Here is a 15130-nt window from a genome sequence, read left to right as displayed (position 1 = left end):
TTCACAAGCAAATACACTCTCTTTGCCCATTCGGTTCTTGTGTTCGAGCGAAGTGTGTGTGTAAGGCTGACTTGGGATCACCGATCCTAAGGCCGCGCGGTGTTTGACCGACCGAAATTGATCGACCCGTGACACTAGTCTCTCACTTCTGGGTAAAGTAGCATGTTTAGCAAATCTATCGAGCTGGCCATTTGCCCAAGTTTTTAGATTCTGCATTAGTATGAAACAGTAGTGGAAGATGGCATTTATGAAGAAGATACATGTATTGAACATTAGCTTTTTTGAGCAATTCATAGAGTACTAGAATTGAAATTAATCTTTTAATCACAATTACTTATATATTGGTGACAAATGACAGATTAGATCATGAAATTGAGTTCATGCTGTCCACAAATTAGGATGATCACATTAACATCGGCATATGCCGCACTCCTCTTATTCTACAAAATGAAAAGAAAGGTGTTTTTATCAGCAGACACCATTGCCACTGCCGCGAAATATCGTTTCCTCAAATGGAAATGCTGTATGGAACTCCCTTCCCGGTCACGCCGGGCTCGGAGAACGGCTTCAAGAGCTCATACGGCACGATCCCGGCTCCACTCCGATTCTTAAACCTTTGGTCAGTGTTCCTCGCGTCGATGATGCCCTCAAGCTCCTTCAGCCTCCCATGGAACCTCTCAAACGCCGCGTTTATCATCGGCTCCTCCTTCCATGCCGGTTCCGGATCCTGCCCCAGGTACTCCTCATCCGGAGAGTGGTTCGACAACACGTCGAGGATTGCCATCACCTTTGTCGCCTGGATCTGCGATGGGAAGCACGTGAGGAGCGCGACCTCGGGCTTGTCCCAGAACATCTTGAGCTCTCCTTCCGTCGGGTCCTCGATGGGCATCTTGGTTCGGGCAATGGTGGGCCGGTTCGGGAAATAGCCGCCGTAGGTGTACTGGCCGAAGTTGACAGCAGCGTGGTGGCCGGAGGACACCCAGACTATGGTGGTGATAATGTGGATGAGGTCCGATGGGATCTTGAGGTCGGGCCACCCAGGGGAGTCTTTCTTGTCGCCATGGCCGACGGTCCGGATCTCAGTCCACCAGGATTGGAGCTCCTTGTCCGATGCGATGCGGCTCGGGTCGGGGTAGTAGTGATTGACGTAGTTGGTGACCCACTCCTTGATGGCGTCCCACAAGAGGAGGCCGTCGTTGGCGAAGGGGTAGTCCTCGATCGCTAGCTTGAGGCCATGCGGTGCCGTTGGGTCCTCCACTGCCAACCCTCTGGCAAGAATTGACACCATCAGAAAAGCGATTTTTGTGTTCTTCTCTTTGCATAATATTAAAAAAGGAAAGGCGTGTAACTAATTAAATGATGTGCGATACCTGCTAATCAAGTCATTGGGCAAGCCTTGTAAGTCGAATTGCCACTGCTTGTCGTAGGCCACGGCGCTGAGCTCCATGGAGTACTTGCCGGGAGAGAAGGTGCTCTCGATGATGCCATCACCATTGATCAGATACCCGCGGGCCAGCGCATTGATCTCCATCGTGTACCGGAAGTGCGGGTGTAGCAACTTATAGATCGGATGCATCTCGCTCAGTTGCCGATTTGTTGCTATTATGTAGGGCTCTGTAGCACAATGAGTCCGCAACCTGCGACGATTAAAACCATAGAAACATCAATTACACCATCAGCGTTTATGCAAATAGGTACTTCTCGTAAAAACATCACGTTTTACTTGCAAATCATATGACAACTACAAAATATTCAGATCTCACGATGCCTATATGTGTCTCTATGTGTGGAAAACAATTTTTAAAGCTATATTCTTCTCTCTTGTTGAGAAATCACTGGTCTGCTTCATCACTAGTATACTTCTACGTAATAGATCTATGATTTTTTTTTTCTTTTTTGGCTAGTCGAAAAGTAATGATCAACTTATTTTGTTACCAGTGGCTGACGAGCTGGTGGTGCCCAGAGTCGTGGGCGAGGACATGGGCCTTGGCGAGCCGCCAGAGCCACATACTAGTGGAGTGGCACGATGGGACGAACACCTGCTTCCATTGCGGCTTCCCGTCGTCGGTCGGCGGTCGTGTGAGCTCGATGGCGAGTGGCTTCAACGTCTCATCTGGGGTCAAGAAGAAGAGCATTCTCGACCCGTACAGAGTTGTCCCCTCGAGCTGCCTCACTTTGTTCACGTATGGTAGGAACAGGTCGTGGTAGTCCAGCATAAACAGCTTCTTTTGCTCCATGGCCTGCACAAAATCGAATTCAACCGAACCGGAAAGGTCGGGTTCAGGTCAAATTTCATTAATTGGGGTGTAGGATTTAGGTTTATTCTTGACCCAGAGTGCAAATTGGTTTTATTAAGTGATACTTCGTCAAGAGAGTATTCTCATACCTCATTTACTGTCATGTAGCCCTTGATTTGCCTTTCAATGATCTCTGTTGTGATGGCTGATTCGGGTGGGCCATAGATCTTAGGGTCAAGCTCGCTCCTCAAGGGCCATTTCTGAGTACATATTTTGATACAAATTATATATAGAAAGCATATACCCAACTTGGTGATGTCAAATAATTTTAGTCTTTCATTAAACTAAATCAAGTGTAAGTGAGCAAATTACATAGTTGAAATATGTAAAAAATACATATAATTATTACCGTGACCAACTGGATCGCATAGGGATTAATTCCCGCTAGTGTTTGACGAGCAAACTCTTCGTCACTAAACCAAAAAAATCTGTCACCTGTAGAATACGACAATACGGCTAATTATTATGCATGAAAAATCTTCGAGATATATAATAAATAAAACATAATTTTTTTGTGCCATGATTGACTAATAATGTATTTTCCCAAAGAGAGAATGAGCGATGATCATATTACTTTCTCCAAATAAATTACTTCTTCGGATAAAGAAAGGATAAGAGAGGAAGAGGGAAAGTGAGTTTGCTTACGGATCATGGTTTCAGGGGTTTCGAAGCGCAAAACATCCTCGGAGGCATCAGTGATGGTTTTGACGAGCCGAGGGAAGAGGTCCTTGAGGAAACCTTGCTTCTGCAACGGGGGCAAGTTGATGCCTTCGTTGAAGAGCTCGTCGATGGTGGTGAAGTAGGGAACCCTAGGTCGGAGTCGACTATTGCCGTCTCTAGCGACGGGATCAGTGCGTGCACCACCGAGTACACTGTCTTCGCCGAAAACGTCAGTTGCTTTATCGTCGAGAATTGTTCGTCTCGAGGTACGTATATGCTCCCGCTCCTCGATTCCGACTGTGGATCTACGCCGTTTCATAAGTGAATGTTCAATTAGTTCATTAGCACGAATGGCCGATCTGAATTTTTGTTGCGTTAATCATAATTATGAAGTTATAAGAATAATTTATCGACTCACCGGTCTTGCTCCGAGGGCGCCCTGTCCGGCATCGTCTAGGGTAGGGGAGCTCTTTGCCTCCAAGCACTGGCCTCTTCTTATCTGCGTCGCTGTCTGGATTCCCCAGGTCATTGTACACATCGTAATCGTATATCCTCTCGGACGACTTCTCTCGCCTTGGCCAGTCCCTCGCAGGGTTGCCAGCTCCTCCTCTCTCAGTCTTCTGAGCCCACTTGGCGTTTCGGTTGGTAAATAGCACTGCGGTGCAATAGCGTGCAATGAAAGCCATCAAGCTCCAAATAAGATCCATCTAAGTAAATACTCATAATTCAAACAGAGATAATCGACTGTCTCTCTAATCAACTAAACTGAATTGCCGTTGAGCTTTTGGTGTGAAAAATCAAGTCTTATGAAATCGATGCGCAATTCATGTACAGACAGCGATTGACCAGCTTTGAATTTAACTACCTCGGACAATAGGGCACCGGTTTCACGTGTTTTTTTTTTTAATTCTTTTGATTCTTTTTTAAAATGACAGTGTGAGGGCGAGGGAGTCAAAAGTTTGATATGAACATAGACACTTCTGGGTCCATTCAAGAATCAATATAATATGTTTGGTGATTATAGCTAAGATTAAATTTGCATTTCATGACAAACGTGTGCATATAAAAACCCTTATTTTCAAGTAACATGCATGTGCGTATATATGTGTACTATCTACATAAGTCATAACCTAAGTGGTTTTGATCTTTTAATATGTGTAACCTCATGAAAAATGAGAAAAAACGCTAGATGGGAAGCTATGTAGCTATCGGTACAATCTAACTAACCTTATTGGTGAAGAAGACTCGCTTCTGTGGGTTATCATGAGTGGAGTGAACCCAAGAGTTGCAACTGATGCTAAGAGGGCCATCCGTGAACCCGTCGAGGACGATGTCCTTGAGGTACATCTCCTTGTGGTGCTCGTTCTCCACAAAGATCGCCCCGACCTCCCCGAACTCCTCTCCGACCTCGAACTTGCACTCATACGTCACCTCCTCGTGGTCCTGGCCATTCTTGTATGCGTACCCTTTGATTGTCCCCTTCTCTTGTCCCGTCTCTGTAAATCAAGTTCAGGACCTTGCTTAAATCTTTAACATCGTCAATACAAGAGAATAAGATCAATAGTTTGAATATCATAGCAGGAACGCGATCATAGTTGGCTTTTTGCACACCATGGGGGGCTAGGATTTGGTATTAGGAAGCTGAAATTAAGCCTTTTACAGTAAATGCGGCGAATCTAAGGGAAGATCGTCGAATTGCGGGCTTGGAGCTGAATATTTCTGGCAAGAGATACTCTCTCTCTCTCTCTCTCTCTGAGACCGTAAGTGGCCTATATTATGTCAAGAACTTCATATATACATCTTATCTTGATTGCACCTTTTTAAAAACGTTAACAACTTCAACAGCCAAAATAAAATGTTAAGAGCTCAATTGACAAACGATCACAATGTTAATGACTAATTCTGCACCTATTACCCAAGAAAACATCTCGTTATATCATAGATTGAAAATTTATATACATATAGTAAAGAAAAATGGCTTGCTAATTAGAAAAGCTTCTCCAAGTCATAGATTAGTCATAGATCACTTAAGGAAAATTATACCTCCATTAACAAGACAGGAAAATTATACCTTCATATATAGTCTTGTAATGTGGCTTAATAACAAGACAGGAAAATTATACCTCCATTAACATGTTATATCTCACATATAGTGCTAAATTGGATATCATGCATCAGATCTTTTACTATAAATTTCCTCCATGGAGAATTTACTTAAGGAATGGTTGTTAATTAAACTATCAAACATGCTTGTTTGTTGCAAATCATAAACAACTTATGTACTTCGGTTACTTTTTCTTTAAACCTAATAATAGGTTTTTTAGTCATAAAAATTGGTAAAAACTCATATAATTCTAAATATCGCTATATTCCAACTTTGAAAAACTTCAAACATTTCACTTTGAATAAAAGTTAAATTATGATCATCGCAAAATTTTCAAAAAGCAGACCCGTTTGAATCAAATTCAGCCTATTTCTCCCCCTGCTTGATCTTATAATTTGTGGTAACAATTTCAAGTTCAAAACTGAATGCTCAATACTTACTGGGGTCAAGCTCTGCACTAACAAGCTCCAAGAGGAGCGTTTTCCCCATCAAATCGGTAATTTTATCGAGCCCTCCGCTTATCCCGAGTTCCGAGAAGAACCCGCCGGTGCTGGGTTTCACGGTCACTGTCGCTTTAACTAACGTAGACCTCTCGACAGTGCTTGGGCTGGCAACCGCTTGAATCGTACTTGATGCAATCCCCACTTGAGCGCTTCTAGGGCTCTTTTGGAGCGCAGGCGCGGACTGCGCCGGTAAAATTGCGATCCCGCCATTGGCTTGGCTAGACGGCTTGCTTAATGGGACCAAGGCTGGGGAGGCAGATGGGGATTGATGAAGCTGTGGCTTCAACATGATGATGGAGGTGATGATTGTTTCTGGTGTGTTCTTGAAAGGGAGAATGGTGTAGACAACAATTGCTTAAGACAGTGGTTACTGAGACTTCTGTATGATGGGGATTTGGAGAGTTGGTGTAGTGGTTTTTATAGGAGAGGAGGAGGAAGAACAGTTCGGCACATGCTTTATTATTGATCTTTTTTCCGGGCTTTATTTTGCCCTAAATGCATGTACCTGACATGGCACGTGAAAATGAAGCAGGAAATGTGAATAGAAGAGGAGGTGAGACGGTGCACTGGACCTGTATTAATTTGAATTTTGACTTTTCGTGACCGTGAGGTATTCGTGAAAAGATGTTTAAAAGGCTTGGAAAAAAAAATCAAAAAATTATTTGTCAAGGAAGAGAGCATATTGGATCCACCCAGAAAACTTCAGCTATACTTGACCAGACCCAACCACTGATACTCCACCACTTGAACTATCGAGGCACATGTCTCGTTCTTATGTTTGGAAGAATAATAATCGGCTCATTATCTTAGCTAAGGTAGTACCTCGTGCTTTGCTAGTTGAGAATCTTTAATGAGACGACTTAGGTTCTTGAATCACTGCTTGTCTTTGAGACTATTAGTCCTCTTGACACAATAGGCGTTCTTGTACTTATTAAATGTGTCATGCTTTCATTGTTGGAATAGGGGGCCAAGTTAGTGGAAATCATTGCTCTTTAGGTTGCTTGGTGTAGTTATTAGGCATACGTTATAATTTAGGACATTTCACGTAAAGTTTTGTCATCTCACCCTCACAAAGATATTTATTTATTTATTTATTTTTGCACATACCTTCTTCTTTTTTCTGTGTATGTCCCGGCATGGATCTAGGCCATTTCTGTGCATCTTTTGAGTCGTGATATTGAGAGGGTTTCCATCTATAGACTCTTATATAAGGGTCAAACTAGTTGGCTGGCTCTACGTGTGGTTGAGAATTTTAGTAATGGATTGGCATTGAAATTTCAAATGAATTCTCTTTTGATTGCGAATGAAGGTAAAAGGTTGAATGGAGTATGAATTCGTGCGTATCCATGATTTGATTTTCAAAGTTCGACGACACGTTCCGATGTAATGCATATCCACTACTTTCGTCATCATGGTGGACAGTCCCTGGAGAAAGATCAAGACCGTTACAATTCATGCGATTTAAATGGGAGACATTTGGGACATCATAAGTTTCAAATCAAACAGGAGAGGTTTTCTCAATTGATTCATAGGCTCCATTTAATTCGCGGAAAATGAGTAATTTAGAAAACTTTTCCCCATAAGTGATTGATATTTATAATAATAAATAAATTAATTAATTAATTAAATGTTTTCATTATTGACAACAATTTTGATGGACGATGAAATTTTTTTTTTCGCTTTTTTGTTTTTGTAAGCATTGAAAGCAATCATTTTTCAATAAATATTTTTCAAATTACTCAATGTAGCCATAAGTAAAGTCCCATATGTAAATATGGAGAATATCTTGTAAGGTGATCCACATGGATCGAAGCCATTAAACTTTTTAGTCCCGTACACAAGTAAGAGATGATACGAAAGGTGCCATGTCTCTATAGGGGGCTCTGGGGGATAGCGTTAGCACTTTTTAAGATAGCGTTAAAGAATAATATCATATGAATTAAAGTTTTATTCCACATCACTTGAATAAGGGATTTTTACAAACTTTAGATGGGTGAAGTCTTCTTCTATGAAGAAATTGATTTTAAGTACAAAAACATAGATTTGCACTTCTTACCAAAAAAAAAAAAAAAAACATAGATTTGCACTCACATATCAAATACCATTCCTACTTTTAAAATTCATAATCTAAATCTTAGGTTTTCCGTTTAAGCGATATGAGATCCTTTGTTCTTAAGGGAATAATGTCTAAATAGAAAAGTATGTCAATTAAACGAAAATGGAGTGTCTTGGATTTTCAAATTTCGGACCATGTATCACGTGCTTCCAATGCAAACGTGAACCATGCGAAACAAAATTAGTTTTTTTTGGGTTCAAAGAGCTAATGGAAAATAAAAATCAAACATCTTATTTTTGAAATTATTCACTCCGTAGTGATTCCCACCGGACATGTGGAGGACCCACCACGTGAAAATCTCCAACAATATGCTTAAAAAGTTTCAGCTGCATCAAGCACAACGTTGGAAACGGGCAGTCAAACTGTTTGTGGCATGATGGTCATCATTTACGTGCGCTTTTCTCTCGGTTGATAAATTATCTTAAATCACTCTATTAGGATTTCCATATCTTTTTATACGCGTGATCTCTATTTATATGTTAACTAAAGTTTTTGAATTAGACTTTCTAAAATAATTTCAAAGCCAGTTCTACTTCAATTTATTTCATGTATTCATGTGCCTCGGCTTTTTTAATTCCACATGCCATTCCTAATCCAACATGCACTTGAGGACATTAATATATCCTACATCGCTTGAGTATGGGTTTATAAGCACTTTATATACAATTCCGTAGGTTCATTAACAACGTGGTATGTCATTCTTCTTTCCACTCCAATCCATCCGATTGCTATACAAGGTCACAATTGGCATTGGCCGGCTATTCGAAAAATTGTTTAAAAAGTCCTAAACCTATTAAATTTTTATTAATTCAATTACAAATTTTTCAAAATTTTCACATTTTTTCAATTGATTCTATTTGGCTAATTTTGACAAAAAAATCGTTGACACGGTCTCTAGCTATCTTACATAACACGACTAACATTGACGTAAATAGCTTTTGATAATTTTTTGAATTTTTTATTAAATTTAAATTTACATTTTCTTTTCTTTTCTTCTCTTTTGCCCTGCTTTTTTCTTATAAGGCCACTTTCTGGCTTGGGTGGGGCCCTGGACATCCTCACCAATCGCGGGAAAAAGGTTAGGAAGAAAATCGATGCAAAGAATCAAAGAACTGGCGGTGGTCAATGGGATCCACCCGACTGCTGTACTGATTCATGAATGCGTACAGAATTTTTTTTTTTTTTTTTGGATCAGAAGTATGCAGGAATTTGCTCATTGTGCTTTCATTGCTGATTCAAAGGATTTCGGACTTGAAAAGAAAATTATGGCCGAGAAACCCATAGGTAGAGGTGGCAAAATTGGTCATTTATTTTTTGATAAAAAATAGTTAAATGGGTTTAACAATTAAAGATTTTAATAGGTAGATCTTAAGTGGGTTTTAAGTGAGTCTTAAATGGATTGAATCTAGAATCTATTTTCAATCAAAACCTCACTATCTTCCTCTTCACTCTTTAACTTTGCAAATTTTTTTTATAAAAACTGAAATTTCAAATATATATATATTATTTTATTTTATTTTTCTTTTCTTCTTCCTCGGGTGGTCGGTATGGCGATAGCCAGCGACCGGCCAATTGAGCCTCAAGCTCGCCAAATTTGGTGAGGTGGAGGCCTTGTTGATGCTCGGCGAGGCTCGAGCCTTGCCGAGATCCAGCGAGACCTCGAGCTCGCCCGACGTTGGCGAGCCTTGAGCTTGCCGGTGTCGGCGAGCCGAGTGAGCTCGAGGCTTGTTTGTGGCCGGCCGCCAGCCATTGTCGTGTCCAACGGCTGGCCAAAGAAGAAAAAAGAAAAATTATATTTAAAAATAAAAATAATTAAAAAATAATTTTAAAAAATAAAATATAATTAAAATTCGATTATTAAAATAATTATTTTAAAATTTATAAAAATTATCCATTAAATTTGTGTTGTATAAAACTATTTTAGCAATACCATTTTAAAAAAATAATATATATAAGAAATAAGCTTTCTTAAGTTTAGTTTTTTTTTTTTTGTCAAATTTCTTAAGTTTAGTTAAATGGGTTAGATATGGGTCAAGTATAGGTCGGGTCGGGTATGGGTCAAAAATTTTGTATTGCAATAAATAAGTCATAAACATGTTAAATGGGTCGATTTGGGTTAGACCATTTGTGACCCGATACAAACCCGATCCGACCTACCCATTAGGGTCTACCCATAGGGAATTAGATGAGAATGAATCGCATTAATTTCCAATTAATGCGTTAGGCCAAGGTCGTTTGCATTAGATATGATTACGGTTTTACAATTTTTATTTTTTTGGTAGAATAAGAACAGTGCATGGGATGATCATGACGTCAGAATTTGGACTAACTGCTTTATCTGCAGACCAAAAGACGGAAGCGGTGAAAAAATAGCTGGCCAAAATCTAAACGTGTGCACAGAGTTGCATGTTGGGTAGCACGAGTTGCATATGGGCGGCTCTATAAAACCTTTTTCGGTGAAGCCTTGGTTTTGGGTTTTTTTTTGTCTCGGTCAAAAACTAAGTTAAGAATTTCGTGAGCTACACGAGCAATTATCTCTAAAGATACACTCTTTAAATTATCGATAGTACCGTTCGGTGTGCACAAGGAATCATTTCCGGACAGCGTTGCTGAGTCAAAGCCACGCCTTTCTTATTTTTTTTAACCGTTGTTATCGCGTGTTTGGCTAGAAGTCTCGAAAGAGCCAAACAAATTTTCTACGCAAAAGGATTGCGATCTCACGATTGTTTGCACAAGTTTTGTTGGGCCACCACCCAACACACGACATAAATGAGAAATCCAAGGTGAAATTAGGCGCGTGCTGCTGCGTTTAGATGAAGGCTTTGCATTTTTGCTCGGCTGTAGAGAGTTAGCGTGCTTTGATGGGAAAATTACAAATGCAGCCCTAAATTTTATAGTGCTAAACATTTTAATTGTTCCGATATAATTTTAAAATTTTATGTGAAATTCTAATATAGTTGTCGCGACCTAATTTTTCGAGTGTGAACCACCTAGGGTTTGGCTAATGGATTGTTAAGCCTAGACTTAACTCGAGCTTTCCCAAGCCCATACCAATTCGCGACTTTAGGTTCAAGTTTTTTTAACATGCAATTGATTTTTAATTAGGAGTCGCCACTAATCTATTTTTGGTGGGTCGATTAGAAACCCAAGTAAAGGAATGTGAGATTTACTTTATTTTTACGAACCAGAGATTATGGGTACGGGGACTTGGTTACACTAGATTTCTCTAATGTCCTTTCGGTACCTTTATCTTTTATTTTGAAAAAATTGTTTGGCAAGTAACTTGAATTGATTTTAATTCCTTAACATGTGAAGGGACCATGCAGGTACGCAAACCACCAATTTAATACTCAAGAAAGCAAATGAATAAATTGCAAGGACTTACCTTATAGCAACGAAAGCATCTGCGTTGTTAGTTTAGAATTCACATCAATGAGTCCCTAAATATGATTTCTAATTAACACGCAATTTTTGTTTTGTTTTCACTTAATTAATGAAAATCATGCGATATGCAATGCATGCCACTAATTTAACATGAAATGATATGACATGGCAACATGACTTAGCTATATGACCTAAGCAATATGACATAATTAAGCATGTAGTCTATCCTAAGCATGAGATGATTTATTCTAAATAATTTTTTTTTTTTGTATTTTCTATGAGATTCGAAATTAAAGAAATGCAACATTTAAATATGCAATCTAAATTAATCTAATGACCTAATTCTAATGACAGGCAATTTCTAATTAAATGCATCTAACAAAAATCACTAAATGACGTGCATTGTATGAAACTAATTATATATGACGTGCACATGATTTTTATTTTCCTAATAAGCATGCAATCTATTTAGGAGAAATTATCTAAACCTATAATATGTAATCTTAGCATGCAATGACGTGCAAAGAATGCCCTAATTCTACATGACATATGCATATGACATTTTTATTAAAAAAATGCAATCTATCTTAGAAATTGCAACTAATTTATCCTAAGACAAATTTTATGAAATTTCAAATGATCTATAGCTAGATTAAGATTCTATCTAATTTAAACTAGGGATTAAGTCATATTAAATCCTAATTTAAACTAAGACATTATCTAAATCTAAAATGCCATTTATCTAAAAAAGATGATCTAAAATGAAACATGCAATTCTAATCTAATATGCACAATGATTTTTTTTATGTTTTTCTTTAATCTCGAAATTAAAATTAACACCTAATTAACATGCAATTCAAAAAAAAAACTAACAACCTAAATGAATGCACTTTTTTTTTTTGGATTTTTTATTTAAAAATTCATAATAAGATTGCAATCCTAATATGCAAGATAACAAAAACAAACCTAGTCCTTACGGATTTTTCTTTTGATTTTCTTATTTAAAAAATTTGAAATCAGATTGCGATTTTAACCCTAAGACTAAGAATATTCTAAAACATACTTAATCCTAATTTGAATTTTTTTGATTTTTTTCTCTTATGAAAATAAAATTGATCCAAACACACGATATCAAATCAAACAAGACAATATTGAGTGGCGAACCGTATCTCGCGCATGAGATCGGGTTGACCAATTTTAATTTTAAATCGCGAATCAAATCTCGGGCTTGAGATTGGATTGTCGATTTTATAAGGGATTGCGAGTCGGATTTCGGGCGCGAAAATCGGACTATCAATCCCTTGCTTGAGGGGTACTTTCATGTTGGAACATCAATCATATATTTAGGAATAATCCTACTAAAGAAAACAAATAGATAAGTGAGAATAACCTTAAAATAATAATAATAAAGTAATAAAAGAAAAACTACCTAAATGATTTTTTTTTTTTTTTTTCTTCCCAAGCAGGCTTGTGCTCGTGTGGTGGTCACCGTCGGTCCAGCAAGGGTGTCGCGGTCGGGGCTCCGGTGAAGGTCCGGCGAGGGGCGCAGCGTTGCGGGGTCTCCGTGGGTGTTGATCGCGAGTCGTCGGGCTGCGGCGTTGGATCGGGCGGGGCGCGGGAGCAGATGAGTCGCGGCGTCGGCGGGCGTGAAGAAACTCGGCGTCCAAGGGCGTTGCGGTTTAGTTAGCGAGATCGGGCAGTGGCGGAGATGCGGCGAGGCTCGGTGAGCATGGCGACGGGCCTTGGAGCTGAACTTGGGCGTCGTGGGCGGAGGTCTCGAGGGACGATGGCCGACGGTAGCGACGGCGGGCTTCGTGTGGCGAGGAGGCTTAGCTAGCGCCGGTCACGGCGGGGAGCAAGGAACGCCGAGTGCTGGGTCGCGAGCAGATCTCAAGCGCGGGCGTCGAGGAGCGGACGGAGCGGCGAGACCGGCGGCGAACGGAACAGCGAGGTGGAGGAGGACGTCGGGCTTCGCGGAGCGGAACAGAGGGTGAGCAGCGAGCTTGGGGAGATGATGAACAGTGAGGGTCAAATCACCTCTGCTTTTACTTTTCTCCTCTTTCTCTCTCTCTCTCTCTCTCTCTCTCTCTCTCTCTCTCTCTCACGTTCTAACTTTTTCTTTTTCTGCAGTTTTTCCCTTTTTATGCTCTTTTCCCTTTCGCAGAAGCTAAACCTCTCTTGACCTTTTTTCCTGTTTTTTTTTTTTCAAAGAAGCCCCCTTTGGTCATCGTACACGGTTGCTTTTATAGGGGGTAAGAGATAAGCTTTCAATTTCCCTTTCAAATCTACATCCGCGATACATTTTCACCAACCGATCACTATTGATAAAATTTAAGATTACGATGAATATTTTCTCGAAATCCAAATCTCGCAAAGATAAATCGCAATATTTTTTCACACATGTGCTCTTATCCAAAATATTCATATCCCGAAAAAATTTCAAAATTTTTATTTTTCACGAGATAATTAAAAAACATGGGCTTGGGCCAACCAGCTCGCTTTGTGGGCTTAGTCCAACTAATTTGAACCCATTCGCACTAGTCCAATAAAATGCCAATAACAAAATAAATGCAAATATAAATCTATATGCTATGCAATTAATAAAATTAACCCCTAATTTCCTATGTAATAAATAAATAAACTAAATCGTCAAAATTTAGGTGTCAACAGCTGCCCATCTTTGAAGATGATCTCGAAGAGGTTGCCTTCAAAGATAATTTGAGACCTAAATTTTGGTTATGTGTATGCAATGGATGATATTTTTGTTGGAACATGAATTCCATTTTTAATGCAACTTATATGATGCATGGAAATGCTAGTGCAGATGATAAAAGACTTACCTGAAATGACTTATCTTCAAGGAGGGTACAGTGATTCAAGGTAGTTGATATTACATGTCCAGACTCGTACCATTCTATGGTCGCCCTAATAGTAACATGGCTTTGCAAAGAGACTGCTTCCTAGGACCCGTACCATTCTACGGTCGCCTAGTATGACAGTGTTTGGTTGTGTCTAGGACCCGTACCATTCTACGGTCGCCTAAACGGGGATTTAGGTTTTGTCTAAGACCCGTACCATTCTATGGTCGCCTAAACGGGGATTTACCTTCCAGGACCCGTACCATTCTACGGTCGCCTTGACGGAAAATTGATTTTTCAGGACCCGTACCATTTTACGGTCGCCTGTTAGAGCAATAAATGTTGTCTAGGACCTGTACCATTCTACGGTCGCCTAGACTGAGGTTTTACTTGGCTAGGACCCGAACCATTCTTCGGTCGCCTTAATCAGATTGAATCTGGGGAGAAATCTTTGGGGGACAACTCAATTGAGTGTCGGTATGCTTAAAAGGGAATACCTGCATAATGACAAGTATTTAAGGTATGGATAGAGATATACTTACCTGGTATCATCTCTGTTCCTAGGGGAAATGTCTTCTGCAAAACATGGTCATAAGAGAAGCAATATGCATTTGTGATCACAAACATGCATTAATTTAATGGAGGTTCATGATAATTTCCATTAATCTTGCATCACCTAATTTCCATTCTGAGCACATGAGTGTCATGAATGTGTCAAATGAGGGACCTCTTGGTCTGAAAGGACTTTTCACTCATCCTCATTAAAATGGGTTGTTTTATCCTGACCTTTGATGCAGGATTTTTGACAATCACTCTATCTCACCATCGTCATGCCAAATAAGGGTTCAAGCAATCTCGCAAGTGGTACGACCTTACCAATTTGAGAGGTCTTTAATAGGGACCGTAATATAGGCTTGATCAACGGTTTTACAAAGAGGACTCTTTGAGTCAAGGCTATAAAAAATGAATGATATTTCACAATCATCTTGGGGTTTACAAGCCAAGAAACATGAGAAATGAAGCAGAAATTATCTTACTCGCATTTCTTCAAGCGATGCTTCCAAACATATGAGCTTTTACGTTAATTCAAGTGCCATAATCTGAAGAGACTTTATAAGGGACGTAACGTAGGTTGGGTTCATGGGTTGAAAAATGAAAGGATCATTTGGCTCAAAAAGTGTTTACGGGGTTAAAGTTGGTGATCATCT

General features: G+C 39.6%; 1 protein-coding gene across 1 annotated transcript; it reads right to left on the bottom strand.

The window, feature by feature from the left end:
- Nucleotides 1-386: 386 nt before the first annotated feature.
- LOC104421562 (linoleate 13S-lipoxygenase 2-1, chloroplastic-like) lies at nucleotides 387-5939 on the bottom strand. Its single transcript, XM_010033554.3, is given in 11 exon segments — nucleotides 387-1268; nucleotides 1371-1637; nucleotides 1936-2240; nucleotides 2387-2497; nucleotides 2647-2732; nucleotides 2943-3098; nucleotides 3101-3262; nucleotides 3376-3516; nucleotides 3519-3612; nucleotides 4185-4453; nucleotides 5502-5939. Coding segments are annotated over 11 exon segments (2703 nt in total). The 5' UTR covers nucleotides 5854-5939; the 3' UTR covers nucleotides 387-508.
- Nucleotides 5940-15130: the final 9191 nt, after the last annotated feature.

Source organism: Eucalyptus grandis, chromosome 10 (genome assembly GCF_016545825.1).
Source record: "Eucalyptus grandis isolate ANBG69807.140 chromosome 10, ASM1654582v1, whole genome shotgun sequence".
Lineage (NCBI taxonomy): Eukaryota > Viridiplantae > Streptophyta > Magnoliopsida > Myrtales > Myrtaceae > Eucalyptus > Eucalyptus grandis.
This window is presented reverse-complemented; position numbering and strand designations above follow the sequence as displayed.